Source organism: Eretmochelys imbricata, chromosome 9 (assembly GCF_965152235.1).
Source record: "Eretmochelys imbricata isolate rEreImb1 chromosome 9, rEreImb1.hap1, whole genome shotgun sequence".
Classification (NCBI taxonomy): Eukaryota; Metazoa; Chordata; order Testudines; family Cheloniidae; genus Eretmochelys; species Eretmochelys imbricata.
The window spans coordinates 42,030,080-42,044,540 of NC_135580.1; the positions used below are offsets into that span (position 1 = coordinate 42,030,080).

The 14,461-nt window shown below is 39.1% G+C and overlaps 1 protein-coding gene across 5 annotated transcripts in view; it reads left to right on the plus strand.

Annotated features, from left to right (window-relative positions):
• Positions 1-13,805, plus strand: part of PIK3CB (phosphatidylinositol-4,5-bisphosphate 3-kinase catalytic subunit beta) — a 154,341-nt gene extending 140,536 nt beyond the window's left edge. For 4 of the 5 annotated variants that reach the window (XM_077826519.1, XM_077826521.1, XM_077826520.1 and 1 more), the window contains 4 exons: positions 1,393-1,516; positions 3,086-3,231; positions 10,170-10,302; positions 12,335-13,805. In XM_077826519.1, coding sequence (XP_077682645.1) covers positions 1,393-1,516; positions 3,086-3,231; positions 10,170-10,302; positions 12,335-12,472 — 541 coding nt within the window. In that variant the 3' untranslated portion in view covers positions 12,473-13,805. The remainder of the gene's footprint in view (positions 1-1,392; positions 1,517-3,085; positions 3,232-10,169; positions 10,303-12,334) is intronic. The other variant, XR_013347118.1, reaches the window with a different exon arrangement.
• Positions 13,806-14,461: the final 656 nt, after the last annotated feature.

Below are 14,461 nucleotides of genomic sequence, written 5' to 3' on the forward strand. Positions count from 1 at the left end.
CCTCCAGCACTCCCTGTATGCCAGGGCTTGCCAAGGAGTCCTCAGACAGCAGTCTCATTGTCTTTCACTGTTCCTGTGCCTTGAGAGTCTTCCCTTGGCTGGATCAAGAGCTTTTAGATGCCTTTTACATTGCTCTGTCCCTTTTACGCAATGTAAAAGGGCTGAGCGGAGTGAGGATCTCGCCCATTGTATGCATGCATGTATGCACAAGTACATATATATATAGCTGTCTCTGCAAGTTTGTTGCCTTTCTCTTTTTAGATTTCAGATTCAGGTTGCTCTTGGAGTTCAAACAGCAATCCAAACACTGAATTCCAACATTGGCAGCGATCTGTGCTGTACATCATTGGATAAGCCATGAAACATAATTTAAAGAAAATAATAATTACACATACCTATTGGCTCAATGCCATTGCCCATTGTAATAGTTTAATTTCTGCATTTCTACTGTGACAGGGTCAGGCCAGATGGCTACAGGAGAGTAACAGAAGGTAGACATGTTAGCCCCAGATTAAGCAGGTCCCTTTTCCCTGAGTAAGATAATGAGCTGTTCCAGAACAATCAGGAAGTTGCTGGAACCAATTAAGGCAGGCTAATTAAGAAGCTACCAGAATCAATTAGGACAGGCAGGCTAATCAGAGCACCTGGTTTTAAAAAGGACTTCACTTCAGTTAGTGAGGTGTGTGCGAGGAGCTGGGAGCAAGAGGCATGCAAGAAGCTGAGAGTGAGTAGGCGTACTGCTGGAGGACTGAGAAGTACAAGCGTTATCAGACATCAGGAGGAAGGTCCTGTGGTGAGGACAAAGTAGGTGTTGAGAGGAGGCCATGGGGAAGTAGCTCAGAGAGTTGTAGCTGTCACGCAGCTGTTACAGGAGACACTGTAGATAGCTGCAATCCAGAGGGCCCTGGGCTGGAACCCGGAGTAGAGGGTGGGCCTGGGTTCCCCCATCCCCACAACTCCCTATTTGATATAAGAGGAGTTGACCTGGACTGTGGGTCCCACCAGAGGGGAAGGTCTCTGGCCTGTTCCCCGACCCATTATGTCGGCCAGCAGAGACTGCGGGGATTGTTCGCCTCCTTTTCCCCATGCTGGCCAGTGATGAGTTTAGCTGAGTGAACGGCAGGTTTGTGCCACTAACAAAAGGAACCAAACTGAGGACTGCTGTGAACCTCTGAGGTGAGCAAATCTGCCGAAAAGCACAGAAACGACCAAGGCAGAGGAGGAACTTTGTTTCACTACATAGTGAAATGGTTTAATAATCCTGCAATTGGGCTGTTTTAAAATGTCCATATCTGATCCTAGTTTAAGCAAAATTGTGTGTTATCTTAATGTGAAAATAGAAGGTGAATTATTGCTAATGTGTAGAATTATTGTTTGCCTTTGTATTTTTAGAGATGACCTGGATCGAGCCATCGAGGAGTTCACCCTGTCTTGTGCTGGCTACTGTGTAGCTACTTACGTACTGGGCATTGGTGACAGACATAGTGACAATATCATGGTCAGGAAGAATGGTCAGGTAAGAACCCTGTTAGCAGTTAGATGAACTCTATTTTTTTAAAAAAAAGTCTTTGCCATTGTAGTTCTTGTAGAAAGCTTATTTTGAGAGTTTTTTCAATTACATTTTTATTATTCTAGTTTTAGTGTCTTACTAGAATAAAACATATAAATATGGAACTAAATATGTAAATGGTAGTCGTTATGGTTGACTCTGATCTGGTAGATTGGGGGAGATATTGTAAATAATTATTTGTCAAGTAAGATTGTCCTGAATAATTCATCATTTCCCCAAAACCCAGTAAGTCTCCTTATTAGAGCTAGGCAAATGTTTTTCATGCCAACCATTTTTTTTCACTGAAAAATGCTGATTCAGGTTAACCGAAACACATATTCAAGTCTATTTCAGAAAAAAAAAATTGATCAAATATATATATTGTGAAATGTGCAAACCGTTCATTTTCAGCATTTCTACAACATAAAATTTTAGCTTCTTATTTCAGTAAGACATTTTGTTTCAGAATTTCACTGTTTTGTTTTTAACATTTTTTTGAAAAGGTAACCTTGAAAACAAAACACTTCAGTTTCAGGTTGAGCAAAACGTTTTGTTCAACCTAAAATAGATTTTTTTCATCTTCTTTGTTTCTCCAGAAAAACTGAAACATGTATGTTTTGGGTTAGCCCAAACAGAAATTTTTTTAAATTATTGTTTGGTTTGGCCACCAAAGCAGAAAAATTAATTATTTACACAATTCTACTCCTTATGGCACTAGATGATTATAGCTATGGTCAAATCTCAATGTATCTTGCAAATGACCAACCTAGAAAATCAAGGTATAGAGTTTTGAACTGTATGGTTCCATCTGGGTTAGACATGAAGAATATTCTCAATAAAGACCGTTGTTCATAATGAGTTTTTTTTATTTCTAGTGTAGCTTTATCCCGATTTTAGTGAAATCACTCCTCCATCTACAAAGCATTTTCTCATTTTTAGAACAATCCTGTCAGTATTTTATTAATTCGTAGAATAATTTTTCCTTTAATATCCCTGACACTGCCCCATCAACCAAAAACATGAAATAAATTAAATCTTGATAATAATTAATTAACTTTAAAAAATAGAAGCCTTACCCTGACATAGTTTTGACCTTGGAAAGGTGGAATGCCAGAGACTCCTTGAAGTCTATAGGGGACTTCACTATTGCTATGGATTTCACTTGGAAAACACTCAGATACTATGATGTTGGGCATCATGGTAAAGCCCTAACACAGATAAATAATGTTTATTGCTCTACCTTGGAAGCTTGAAACTGAAATTTCCTTCCTGACTGACCATATTTCCTCCTGTGTGGACGTTGCTGGCACTGATTTTTCTATTCAGTTTTGAAACACTGAGAATAAAACCCTAAACAAGAAATTACATCTCTTCAGAGATACACAAAAGATGGGGTGTTTAGGGCAAGATGGGGGATTACTGTGAGTCTCGTTTTTAGCTAACCATTCCTGACAAGCTCCCCTTTAAGTTTTTAAACAAATTAGGAAACAGAATATTTTTCTGGAGAAATAAATTTTTATTTCTATTTTTGTTTAGCTCTTTCACATAGATTTTGGGCATATTCTTGGGAACTTCAAATCCAAATTTGGAATTAAAAGGGAACGAGTGCCTTTCATTCTTACCTATGATTTCATTCATGTCATTCAACAAGGCAAAACAGGGAACACTGAGAAATTTGGCCGGTAAGTATTGTTTTGCTGTCTAAGATAAAGTCATAACTTCTCTCCTCACCTTGTAGCTGGAGCAAAGTATGTTGATCGGTTCCAGCACACAGTCCTTTGCATAATCAGCATGCAGTAAAATAATGCAAAGTGATCACCCATGCAAGTGGACCTAGACTAAGGAAAAATACACCGTAGCAAACTTGAAACATTTTTGCTTTTTAAGAGAGAAGTAATTTAACTCATTTAATTTGAAAACAAAGTATTAAGAAAATACTGTACCCCCTGCGTATATAGGTGAACTGAACTACTCATTATGGTACATAACCTATCGCTTAAGTCAGCATCTGTACCAGATGATGGGCAAATAGCTAATGTAACACTGATTTATTTATTTATTTTTTTAAAAGGCTCCATGGGTGATCCTGGCAATTACAGGCCAGTAAACCTACCTTCAATACCAGCAAATTGGTATTTGCTGGAATTGCTGGTAAGAATGTTCAGATATCTAGATTAACATGATATGTTGAGAAGAAAGAACATGGCTTTTGTAAAGGGGAATCACACCTCACCAATCTATTAGAATTCTCTGAACATCTCAACAAACATGTGGACAAAGGTGGTCCAATGCATATAGTATACTTGGACTTTCAGAAAGCATTCATAAGGTCCTCACGAAAGGCTCTTAAGCAAAGTAGATACTGATGGGATAAGAGGGGAGTTCCTCTCATGGGTCAGTAACTGATTAAAAGACAGGAAACAAAGGGTAGGAATAAATGGTCAATTTTCACGGTGGAGAGAGGTAAATAATGAGGTCCCCCAAGGATCTATACTGGGGCCAGTGCTGGTCAACATATTCACAAATGATCTGGGAAATGGTAAACAGTGAAGTGGCAAAGCTGAGAAGATGATACAAAATTACTCAAAATAGTTAAGTCCAAAGCTGACTGTGAAGAGTTACAAAGGGATCTCCCAAAACTGGGTGACTGGGCAACAAAAAAGCAGATTAAATTCAGTGTTGATAAATGTAAAGTAATGCACACTGGAAGACACAATCCCAACTATACGTACAAAACTGAGGTCTAAATTAGCTTTTACCACTCAGTAAAGAGATCTTGGAGACATTGTGCATAGTTCTCTGAAAACAGCTGTTCAATATGCATCAGCACTCAAAAAAGCTACCTGAATATTAGGAACGGGATAGATAATAAGACAGAAAATATCATAATGCTACTATATAAATCCATGGTACGCCCACACCTTGAATATTGCATGTTCTGGTTGCTCCATCTCAAAAAAGATGTTAAAGTTGGAAAAAGTATAGAAAAGAGCAAAAAATGATTAAGGGTATGGAACAGCTTTTATATGAAGAGAGATTAAAAAGACTGGGATTGTTCAGTTTAGAAAAGACATGATTATGAGGGGGATGTGACAGGTCTACAAAATCATGAATGGTGCAGAGAAAGTTAATAAGGAAATATTATTTACCCCTTCACATAACACAAGAACCAGGGGTTACCCAATGAAATTAATAGGCAGCAGCTTTAAAACAAACATAAGGAACTACTTCTTCACACAATGCACAGTCAACGTGTAGAACTCATTGCCAAGGGATGTTGTGAAGGCCAAAAGCATAACTGTGTTTTAAAAAAAAGAATTGAATAATATCACAGAAGATAGGCCCATCAGTGGCTATTAGCCAAGTTGGTCATGGATGCATCCCCATGCTCTGAGTGTCCTGAAGCATCTGACTGTCAGAAGCTGGGCTGGACAACTGGATGATCACTCAAAAATTGCCTGTTTTTTTTCATTGCCTCTGAAGCATCTGATACTGGCCTCTGACGGAAGACCAGATACTGGACTATGTGGACCATTGGTCTGATCCAGTGTGGCCATTCTTAAGTCTGCATTCACAGCAATGATGTCTCAACACAGCTATCTGTAGCCATGTGATATAACTGATTTATTGGGGGGCTGGGGTTGGTGGAAGAGAAAAAGGAGGTAGGATTGCTTTTGTAATATAGATTGTTTATATATAGATCTGATTCATGTTCATATTTTTATAAATGATTTTCCTGAATTTAAAACCCACCCATTGTTAAAACACACATTTATTTTAACACACCTCTTGAGTACTGTGTAAGTAGAAATAGCACTGCTATCACTACCAGAAATTATCCTGCAATTCTGCGGTCATCAAATTCTAGCGTGTATAGCAAAATTTAGCAGTTTTGGTGATATTTCTAAAACTAATTTTCTACTGATCTTTGCCAAATGGCTAAATGTAAACGTATGTACCATTGTATTCAGCAGCAAGCAATTATTGAGAGCATTTTGGGTCTGCCTACCAGAATCCTAAAGACAATATATCTGTCAGTCAAGGCTACTAATTTTATGCTCCACTTCCTTTCCATATATTTTGGTTGCCTGACCTAAATGCATAGATGGTAATGTGATTCCCCAATTCTTCTTCTAGTGATTGTTCATACGGATTCTATTCTGTGTGCATTTGCCCCATGTATTCAGAACATTCCATCCAAAGCAAGAAGCCTCAACTGGATTCATAGGTTTCAAGGCTAGAATCATCTGGCCTGACCACCTGTATAACGCAGGCTATAGAATTTCCCCCAAATAATTCATTAGAGCAGATCTTTTAGAAAAACATCCAGTCTTGATTTAAAAATTACCAGTGATGGAGAATCCACTGTGACCCTGAGTAAATTGTTCCAGTGGTTAATTACTCTCACTGTTAAGAATGTACACCTTATTTCCGGTCTGAATTCGTCTACATTCAACTTCCAGCCATTGGATTGTGTTGCACCTTTCTCTGCTAGATTGAAGAGCCCATTGTCAGTTATTTGTTTCCCATATAGGTACTTATTGATTTGAATCAATTCACGCCTTTTTTTATTTCTAATTTTTTAATCGTTCTCGTGGCTCTTTTCTGAACCCTCTCCAGTTTATTAACATCTTTCTTGAATTGTGTGCACCAGAACTGGACACAGTATTCCAGCAGTGGTTGCAGTGCCAAATACAGAGGTAAAATGACTTCTCTACTCCTACTCAAGATTCCCCTGTTTTTGCATCCCATTAGCCCTTTTGGCCTGTGTCACAGCAGGAGTTCATGTTTAGCTGACTATCCAGCACCACCCCCAAACCTTTTTCAGAGTCACTGCTTTCTAGGATAGAGTCCTCCACCCTGTAAGTATGGCCTAAATTCTTTGTTCCCAGATGTACACATTTACATTTAGCTATATCAAAAAGCATATTGTTTGTTTGCGACCAGTTTGCCAGGTGATGAAGATCGCTCAGTATTTGTGACCTGTCCTTTTTGTTATTTACCACTCCCACAATTTTTGTGTCATCTGCAAACTTTTTCAGTAATGATTTTAGTTTTCTTCCAGGTCATTAATAAAAATGTTAAATAGCATAGGACCAAGAACAGATCCCTGCAGGGCCCCATTAGAAAAATACCCACTTGATGGTGATTCTTCATTTACAATTAAGCTTTGAGACTTATAAGTTAATCAGCTTTTAATCCATTTAATGTGTGCCATGTTAATTTTATATCATTCTAGTTTTTTAATGAACATGTTGAGTGGTACCAAGTCAAACACCTTACAGGAATCTAAATATATTATGTCAACACTATTATTTTTATCAACCAAAGTTGTAATCTCATAAAAAAAAAAAAAGTATGAAGTTGGTTGGACAGGAAATGTTTTCCATAAACCCATGTTGATTTGTATTAATTATATTGCCATCCTTTAATTCTTTATTATTCAACTCCTGTTTCATTCTCTCTGTTATCTTGTCCAGCATTGATGCCCAGATTGACAGGCCTATAATTACTCAAATCATCCCATTTAACCTTTTTAAATATTGATACAATATTAGCTTTCTTCCAGTCTTCTGGGACTTCCCCAGCATTCCAAGCTAGCTCTTTTAAAACTCTTGTATACAAGTTATCTGGACCTGCTGATTTAAAAATGTCTAACTTTAGTAGTTGCTGTTAAACAGCCTCCTGAGATAACACGCTTTCTATTCAACTGGTATCAAATAGACTGACCTATAAAGCTAAGTGGGAAAGGATTTCTGTGTGGGCATTTCATCAGCATCCTTTTCCCCCAGCACCCTTTTCAGCAGTATTTTATTGTTTGTTAGTCCAGAAACAAAGGGTCATATAACAGCAATATCTGCACATCACTCTCTTTATCCAGGGCCACACAATATTTTCTCATCCTACAGTAGCTAGATTCCTTAAGAGCCTTATTCATGTTTTCCCCCCAATATGGGAGCCCTGTCCCTCTTGGAACTTCAATATAGTATTAAGTGTTGATGGCTCCCTTTTTGAGCCCTTAGTAAGCTGTACCCTATACCATGTATCACAGAAGACTGCTTTTTAGTAGCCATTGTATCAGCTCAAAGGATAGGGAAAACAGGCCCTTCCATTGAGTCTGTCTTATACAGTTTTTCATAAGGACAATGGTACTCTCAGGCTTCATCACAAGTTCCTGACCAAAGTTCTTTCAGAGTTCCATAAGAACCAGTTTATTCATCTCCCAGTTTTCTTTCCTAAGCCTCAGTCAAACCCAGGGAAAGCTAAACTTCATACTTTTGGTGTAGTAAGGGCATTGTCTAGCTAGAAATGCGTTAGATTTCCTTTTGTTTAAATGGCTGGTAAATAAGCTGTGGTGAATGGAATGTATATTCCTGTTTTTGTGTCTTTTTGTAACTTAAGGTTTTGCCTAGAGGGATTCTCTATGTTTTGAATCTGATTACCCTGTAAGGTATTTACCATCCTGATTTTACAGAGGTGATTCTTTTACTTTTTCTTTAATTAAAATTCTTCTTTTAAGATCCTGATTGCTTTTTCATTGTTCTTAAGATCCAAGGATTTGGGTCTGTGTTCACCTATGCAAATTGGTGAGGATTTTTATGAAGCCTTCCCCAGGAGAGGGGGTGTAGGGCTTGGGGGGATATTTTGCAGGGAAGACGTCTCCAAGTGAGCTCTTTCCCTGTTCTTTGTTTAACACACTTGGTGGTGGCAGCATAGGGTTCAAGGACAAGGCAAAGTTTGTATCTTGAGGAAGTTTTTAACCTAAGCTGGTAAGAATAAGCTTAGGGTGGTCTTTCATGCAGGTCCCCACATCTGCACCCTAGAGTTCAGAGTGGGGAAGGAACCTTGACACTTATCAAGAGTGGAATACATGTGGACAATCACTTGAACGAGAAAGAATGGAGATTCTTTAAGATTTGTTACTCACATGGATTCCAAGGCCAACCCTCCTTCCCCGCAACTACAGAGTCCTGCTCCTCTGGGATTCTGGATTGTCAAAGGAGCTGAGGGATGGTTGGGCCCGTTCCACCCTTTATACCTCTGGGCAGGCATACACAAAGACATATAAGGTGTAGGCACAGCTTCAGCTGACACTTCTGGACGCTGCATGGGGTGTGTGTGCCCCAAGAGGGGAATCCACTTGGACAACACCTCTCAAAGAACCATAGTTACTATCAGATAAGTAACGGTACTTTCTCAGCTCTTCCGTTTCTTCTCTAATGTCTTCCAACTCATCTACATAAAGAGAAGAGAGAAAGGAAGAAAACATCTAGTTACAGGAGAATGAAGAGGGAGGGCACATCTGTACGGATACCTCCAAGCCAGCTCACAGCTAAAAGGCTCTGTAGCTGGTAGGCAAGAATTACAGGGAGCCAGCAGGAATAAACCATCCTCCACACCAAACCTTCCACTCAGGGGCTCTGAACCATCTCATTGGCAGGGACACAGTAATGTCCCTGAGGCTCGACTTCATCTCTCTGACTTCTCTACCTACCTGAGAGCTTGTCACTCAAGTAGACTCTCTGAAATCTGTAGTCCATGTCCTGGCCAATTCCATAGCCCTCATGGCTATCAGTGTTGTGGAGACCTTCTATCTTTGGCCCTCTACAGTTTCGGCCTGTGCAGATTGGCTGCCAGTCCTTTGACCCACTGCTTACAACAGCCACTGACTCTGTTTACTGTCATTGGCTAGTATGAAAGGCAACGTACATGCAACAAGGGAAAATTGCCCACCGGTAATTCTATTTGTCAAAGTCCTTTCTTCTCCCTTTCTACATCGTCCCTGACTCCTACCCACTCTGACTTGTCCCCCTTCTATCCACACACAAATCAGTAAGACTCAGGTCAGCAAGCACTCAGAACCTAGAATCCTGCTTGGGGGTGGGGGAAGCAGTCAAAGACAGAGTCCTGCTGTAACTTGGGTTCAAGCCCTGTCATTTTGAAATGTGGCTGCAGCTCAAGCCACTGACCCAAGTCAGAAGGTCTGTGTAGTGCAGTATTGATGCTTTAGCAAGGTCCAGCAATTGTAAACCCAGGCTTACAATGCAGTGTGGGCTGTCAAGCATGGGCTTGGAAACAACAAGTCCACAAGCCCCGGTCCCAGAGACCTGGGCTTAGTGTGCAGTGGAGATGTACTCTTAGGAGGAGTCTCTCAGAGATTTTACTTTGATGTGAGTCGCCACTTTGCTACGGAAGCCCATATTGGCAAAGAAGTGGGCATATTGATGCTCAGACATTCAGTTTGACTGACCTTTTGCATCCTTGCTTCTGGTAGGTGGAGCCATAATGCTGCCTGTAGTTGGTGCTGCTGGATAAATGGAAAACAAACCGAATGTCAATGAGCTATTTTTCTACTGTAGAATAAGCAGTTAGCCCACAGTTCAGTTTGATACTGTCTGTATTTACTGTATGTATATTGGCAAACAAATGCAAGGCTGGAAGTGGAACAGCTGGAGGGTTAAATAAAAGTTCACAAGTGTCATTTCAGACAGTAATTGTATACTAAGCTTAATTTCATTTGAAAAAATATGTTTTGGGCCAGATGATCTGTGAAGAGCTATCTCACCTATCTTTTCCTGCTTCATGTCCATTGCATATATGTTTTGTGATGGATGTTCAGGTTCCGCCAGTGTTGTGAAGACGCATATTTGATTCTGCGAAGACATGGAAATCTATTTATCACACTCTTTGCACTGATGTTAACTGCAGGGCTTCCAGAGCTAACCTCTGTCAAGGATATCCAATATCTCAAGGTAAAAACCAGAACTACAGCTCAGTATGACTTAGCATTTCTTCTGTACATGAATTTATGATCACACAGCAAATGCATTTCCTTACTTTTGAAAGCCCTTTCCCTAGTATTCCATTCCATATAATAGAGCTTTCTTCAAGTGGTATCTAGTACTGAGGCACAGACCCATTTCCGTCAACTATTTTGTATGTAAGATACTGGAATGACTAGTTATGTTTCTCAAGGGATCTGTGATGCTTCCTGGGGGTACCATGTGTTTTGAGGAACCTCATTACCACCAGGTGGTGAGGAATGCTTATGTATGCCTGCTGTGGTCAGTTCCCCAACTCCACCAGTCTCTGGCAACACAAGCACTGCCTTCCAGGCCTCCATTAACCCCACTCTCCTTTACTGGTTAATGATAGGTACACTCCAACCCCTGAGGCCCCTGAGCGGCCCCATGGATCACACTAGATGGATCACACCATGGTTCACAGCCCAGGATCCATTAGACACTCACAGAACTCCCAAATTCTCTGCTCCCAAAGGAACAGTACAACCAGCTTATCAGTTACATCTTAGACCACAGCTCTGCTTACCACATAATACTTAGATATTTTTATAGTAAAAACAATAAGTTTATTTAAAAAAGAATACATTCAAGAAGCTAGTAGAATATATAAAATATACAAGCATATACAATAAAATAATAATATACTTTGTAGAGCCTAAACTTAACTAACAGGACATTCTGATGCCTCTCAAAGGTTAGTTCACCCAAATTTTCTCTCCCAGTGTCAAACAGCCAGACAGGCTGTGATCCTCCATTCAAAAGACAAGTGTGCTGGCAGCTTGTCGTCTCAGCAAAGGATAAGTGGGTGCATCTCTGCACCTCCAGATACAGTTCCAATGATTCATTATTGTCTTCACTTGTAAAGTGGGTAACCTCCACTGCTTGTTTTTTCCTATCTAGAATCTCCCCAGGAGACATTACTATCATTTGATTTGCATTTTTCTCAGAGTGTACATAGGTGTTCATTATGAAGCACACAGTACACAATTTACGTATCGTCAGACAGGCAGATAAGCATCTCCTACCTGAAAGTAACTTGTTTAAAACATTCTGGTGACCAGTCCCAAGGCACAGATCTTAAGAACATAATTTGCAGTATACATACATAACTACTTACATATTGTTCATACATACATTTTGCGATGAGGGGACCAGTGTGACGCAGGCTTTCAATAGAGATCTTACATGACGCTCTTTGGCAAATTAGTATGTGGATACCAGACTCGGGGGATCTCTGTGACTCTTATGAACCCCTGTGCCCTCTGCCAGTTGGCACCAAGAGGTCAGATTCTGACCCTCCAGGGTGCTGATCTCATTAAGATCAGTGGGAATTGAAGGTGCTTGAATACCCTAAGAAGTTTTTTTTATGACCCCACAGATTGGTTGATGAAGATAGTGCTGTAAAGAAAAAGGTTTTTCTTAATTTCTGAGTCAAAATAAAGAAATCGTTTTAAAAGTATCTTATCATCTAGGTAGGTAGTTCACGTTCGTATGAGAGGGCTAGTGGAATGCTTTTCAAAACAGAACAGTACAGCATGTTGCAAATTGCATCACTCAGGTAAAAGTACATTTTTCATACCAGCTTTTCCTGGCTGTCACTTTTTTATATTCTCCGACAGTTCATTTCTTTTTTGCCAACGTTGAGTTGCCATCTGCCTGTATGTCACTCATAACTTTTAGTTACTGAACTGCAAATTAGTGCCATGTTCTTCTTTAGCCATTGTTTTGTTGCTTTAACAGCAAACACTGGCCAAAGTTGGTTAGTTTCTCAAAAAAACCTGTGATTTCCTCTTTTTTCTTTCTAATTTTATCATTTAAGTCCAGAAAATATCACTGTATGTTGATAAATGAATAATAGATTTTAAAGGTTTATAGTAGAGAAGGAAGAATGTGATTTAGAAAAATTAAAAATGCTGGGGGGCGGGACGTAACTGGATTTTAAATTCCCAACAGTACCTTTTTGTTTCCTTTTTGTTTTTAGGACTCTCTTGCCTTAGGGAAGAGTGAGGAAGAAGCGCTAAAACAATTTAAGCAAAAATTTGATGAAGCGCTCCGGGAAAGTTGGACTACTAAAGTGAACTGGATGGCTCACACTGTTCGAAAAGATTACAGATCCTAGGTGGTTTTTAGATTTGCACTAAACTGAATATTACTCTGACAATAAGTGTTTAAAAAGGGAACTGTAGGCTTGACCAACAAAATGTATTTCAAAACAGAAAAAAGGAAGTGGCCTGAATAATTGCTGATTCTTTTGCACTCTGCTTCTGAATGCTTGATCCCAAGACTTTCTGAACAAATAGTAAATATCCTGGATAATCAGTTCCTGCTGACTTTGCACGCTGAGAGCTACTAGATACTTTCTTTTTTTTCTTTTTTTAATTATTTGGTACTTTAAGAAAGTGTAAATATTTGTTTTTGTATTTTGGGCTAATGTACTCTACACACTCGGGAGGCTTGGAGACCTCTTATGAAACTGCTCATTGTTTTAAAATTGGGGCTTAAAAGAAGGGTGGAAGTTTTTGATATCTTAATTCTAAACATACTGTATATATTTTTTCATATGAAATCTGCCATACTTGCATAAATGCATTAATTAATTCTACTGTAAAGAGTAGCCACAGTTATTGTACTACAGGGAGGTGCTTTAAAGTCTTGTACTGCTGCTGAAAGAACAGTATCTAGATATTTGTAAGATTTCTAATGGGAGTTCTTCAAAAGCACTTAGTGTTGGCCTAACTTTGATCCCACTGACTTCACTGGGAGCAATTAGGCCACTGCTGAATGCTTTTGAAAATCCCTCCAAAAAGGTGTATTGTCTTCAATTAAATCTGTTTTATAACTCTTTGCAAAAAGCAAAGTTATTTCATCTGTCTGCAAAGAGTTGCTTGACTCAGTCTTCCATTTAAGTTCATAACACTGATGCACACGCAAACCCACTGTGTAAAGTATGTACAGTATATGGAAAATTTTACTTAAATATAATACAAATACTGATTAACAGAGCATATGTACCAAAATAATAAGGAAATTGTACCACCAGGTCGGTACTTAAGATTTTATAAAAAATAAAGTCCATACTTAAAATTCAACATGTTGTAAAACACCAGTGAGGAGTCATAAATCTGTTCTTACTGTATTTATTAAAAGCCTGCAGTAATATTACTTTTCCAGGATATTTGTGTTCAGTTTAAAATGGTTGCTAAAGAAACTGGATTTGTTTTAATTTATTTAGTGAGGTATCAGTTTTTTAGGTGCCTACATGGAGAGCAATTGTGATACGTGCAATAGAAACTGCTGTTTTAAAGGTGTAACATATACTGTTTCTGAACATTAGCAAGATGGAACTTAACTACTGTTTGTTCTCCAAAGACCACTGGTAGCTCTCAATTTGTGTTGACATTTGAAAGAGAATTAAATATATATTTACCTTTTGGACTAAACAATTGTTTTACACAGGAATTTCATTAAAGATTATTTTACTTTGTTCATAGCGTGAATTATTTTGTCCTCTTTAAAGACCAAACACCAAATCTAAGCCAGTTAGAAGTACAGCATTTTGTACTTGGTTTGTTCTCTTTTGTCAGATATGAAAGGACTGAAATGTTGTTTTGCCCCGACTGTTGGGTATGTTCCATGTTCTTTGCTGCTAGTGATGTTTCTGGTAAAGCCTGTTGTGTTAATATGCTAACATATCAATTGTTTTAATTGCCTGTCTACTTTTGGTAACCATGTACCATATCATCCCTCTGCTTTTAGGAGCAGACAGGAAGAAGGGAGAAGAAAAACTACTCCAATGGCCACAAATCTGTCTTCACCGTAAAGGGAGACAGATCATCAGCCTCTACCAATTCACTGCCTAAAAATTAACATCTATAACCATTGCTCAGTTGAGTCAGCAGAACCATTGCTGGACATGTTTAGTTTTGCTATACAACAAGGCAGATTACCCAGATTACTCAGGGTTAATGTAGGTCTGATAGGTAGAGGCCTGCATTAGAGATCATGTGGAGCCATACTGCAGTACTTCTGGGAGGGACTGAGCTTCAGGGAAGTGCAATCTCTCCGAAAACTCCCGAGAGCACAGTGGGGAATGCACATATTGCATTAT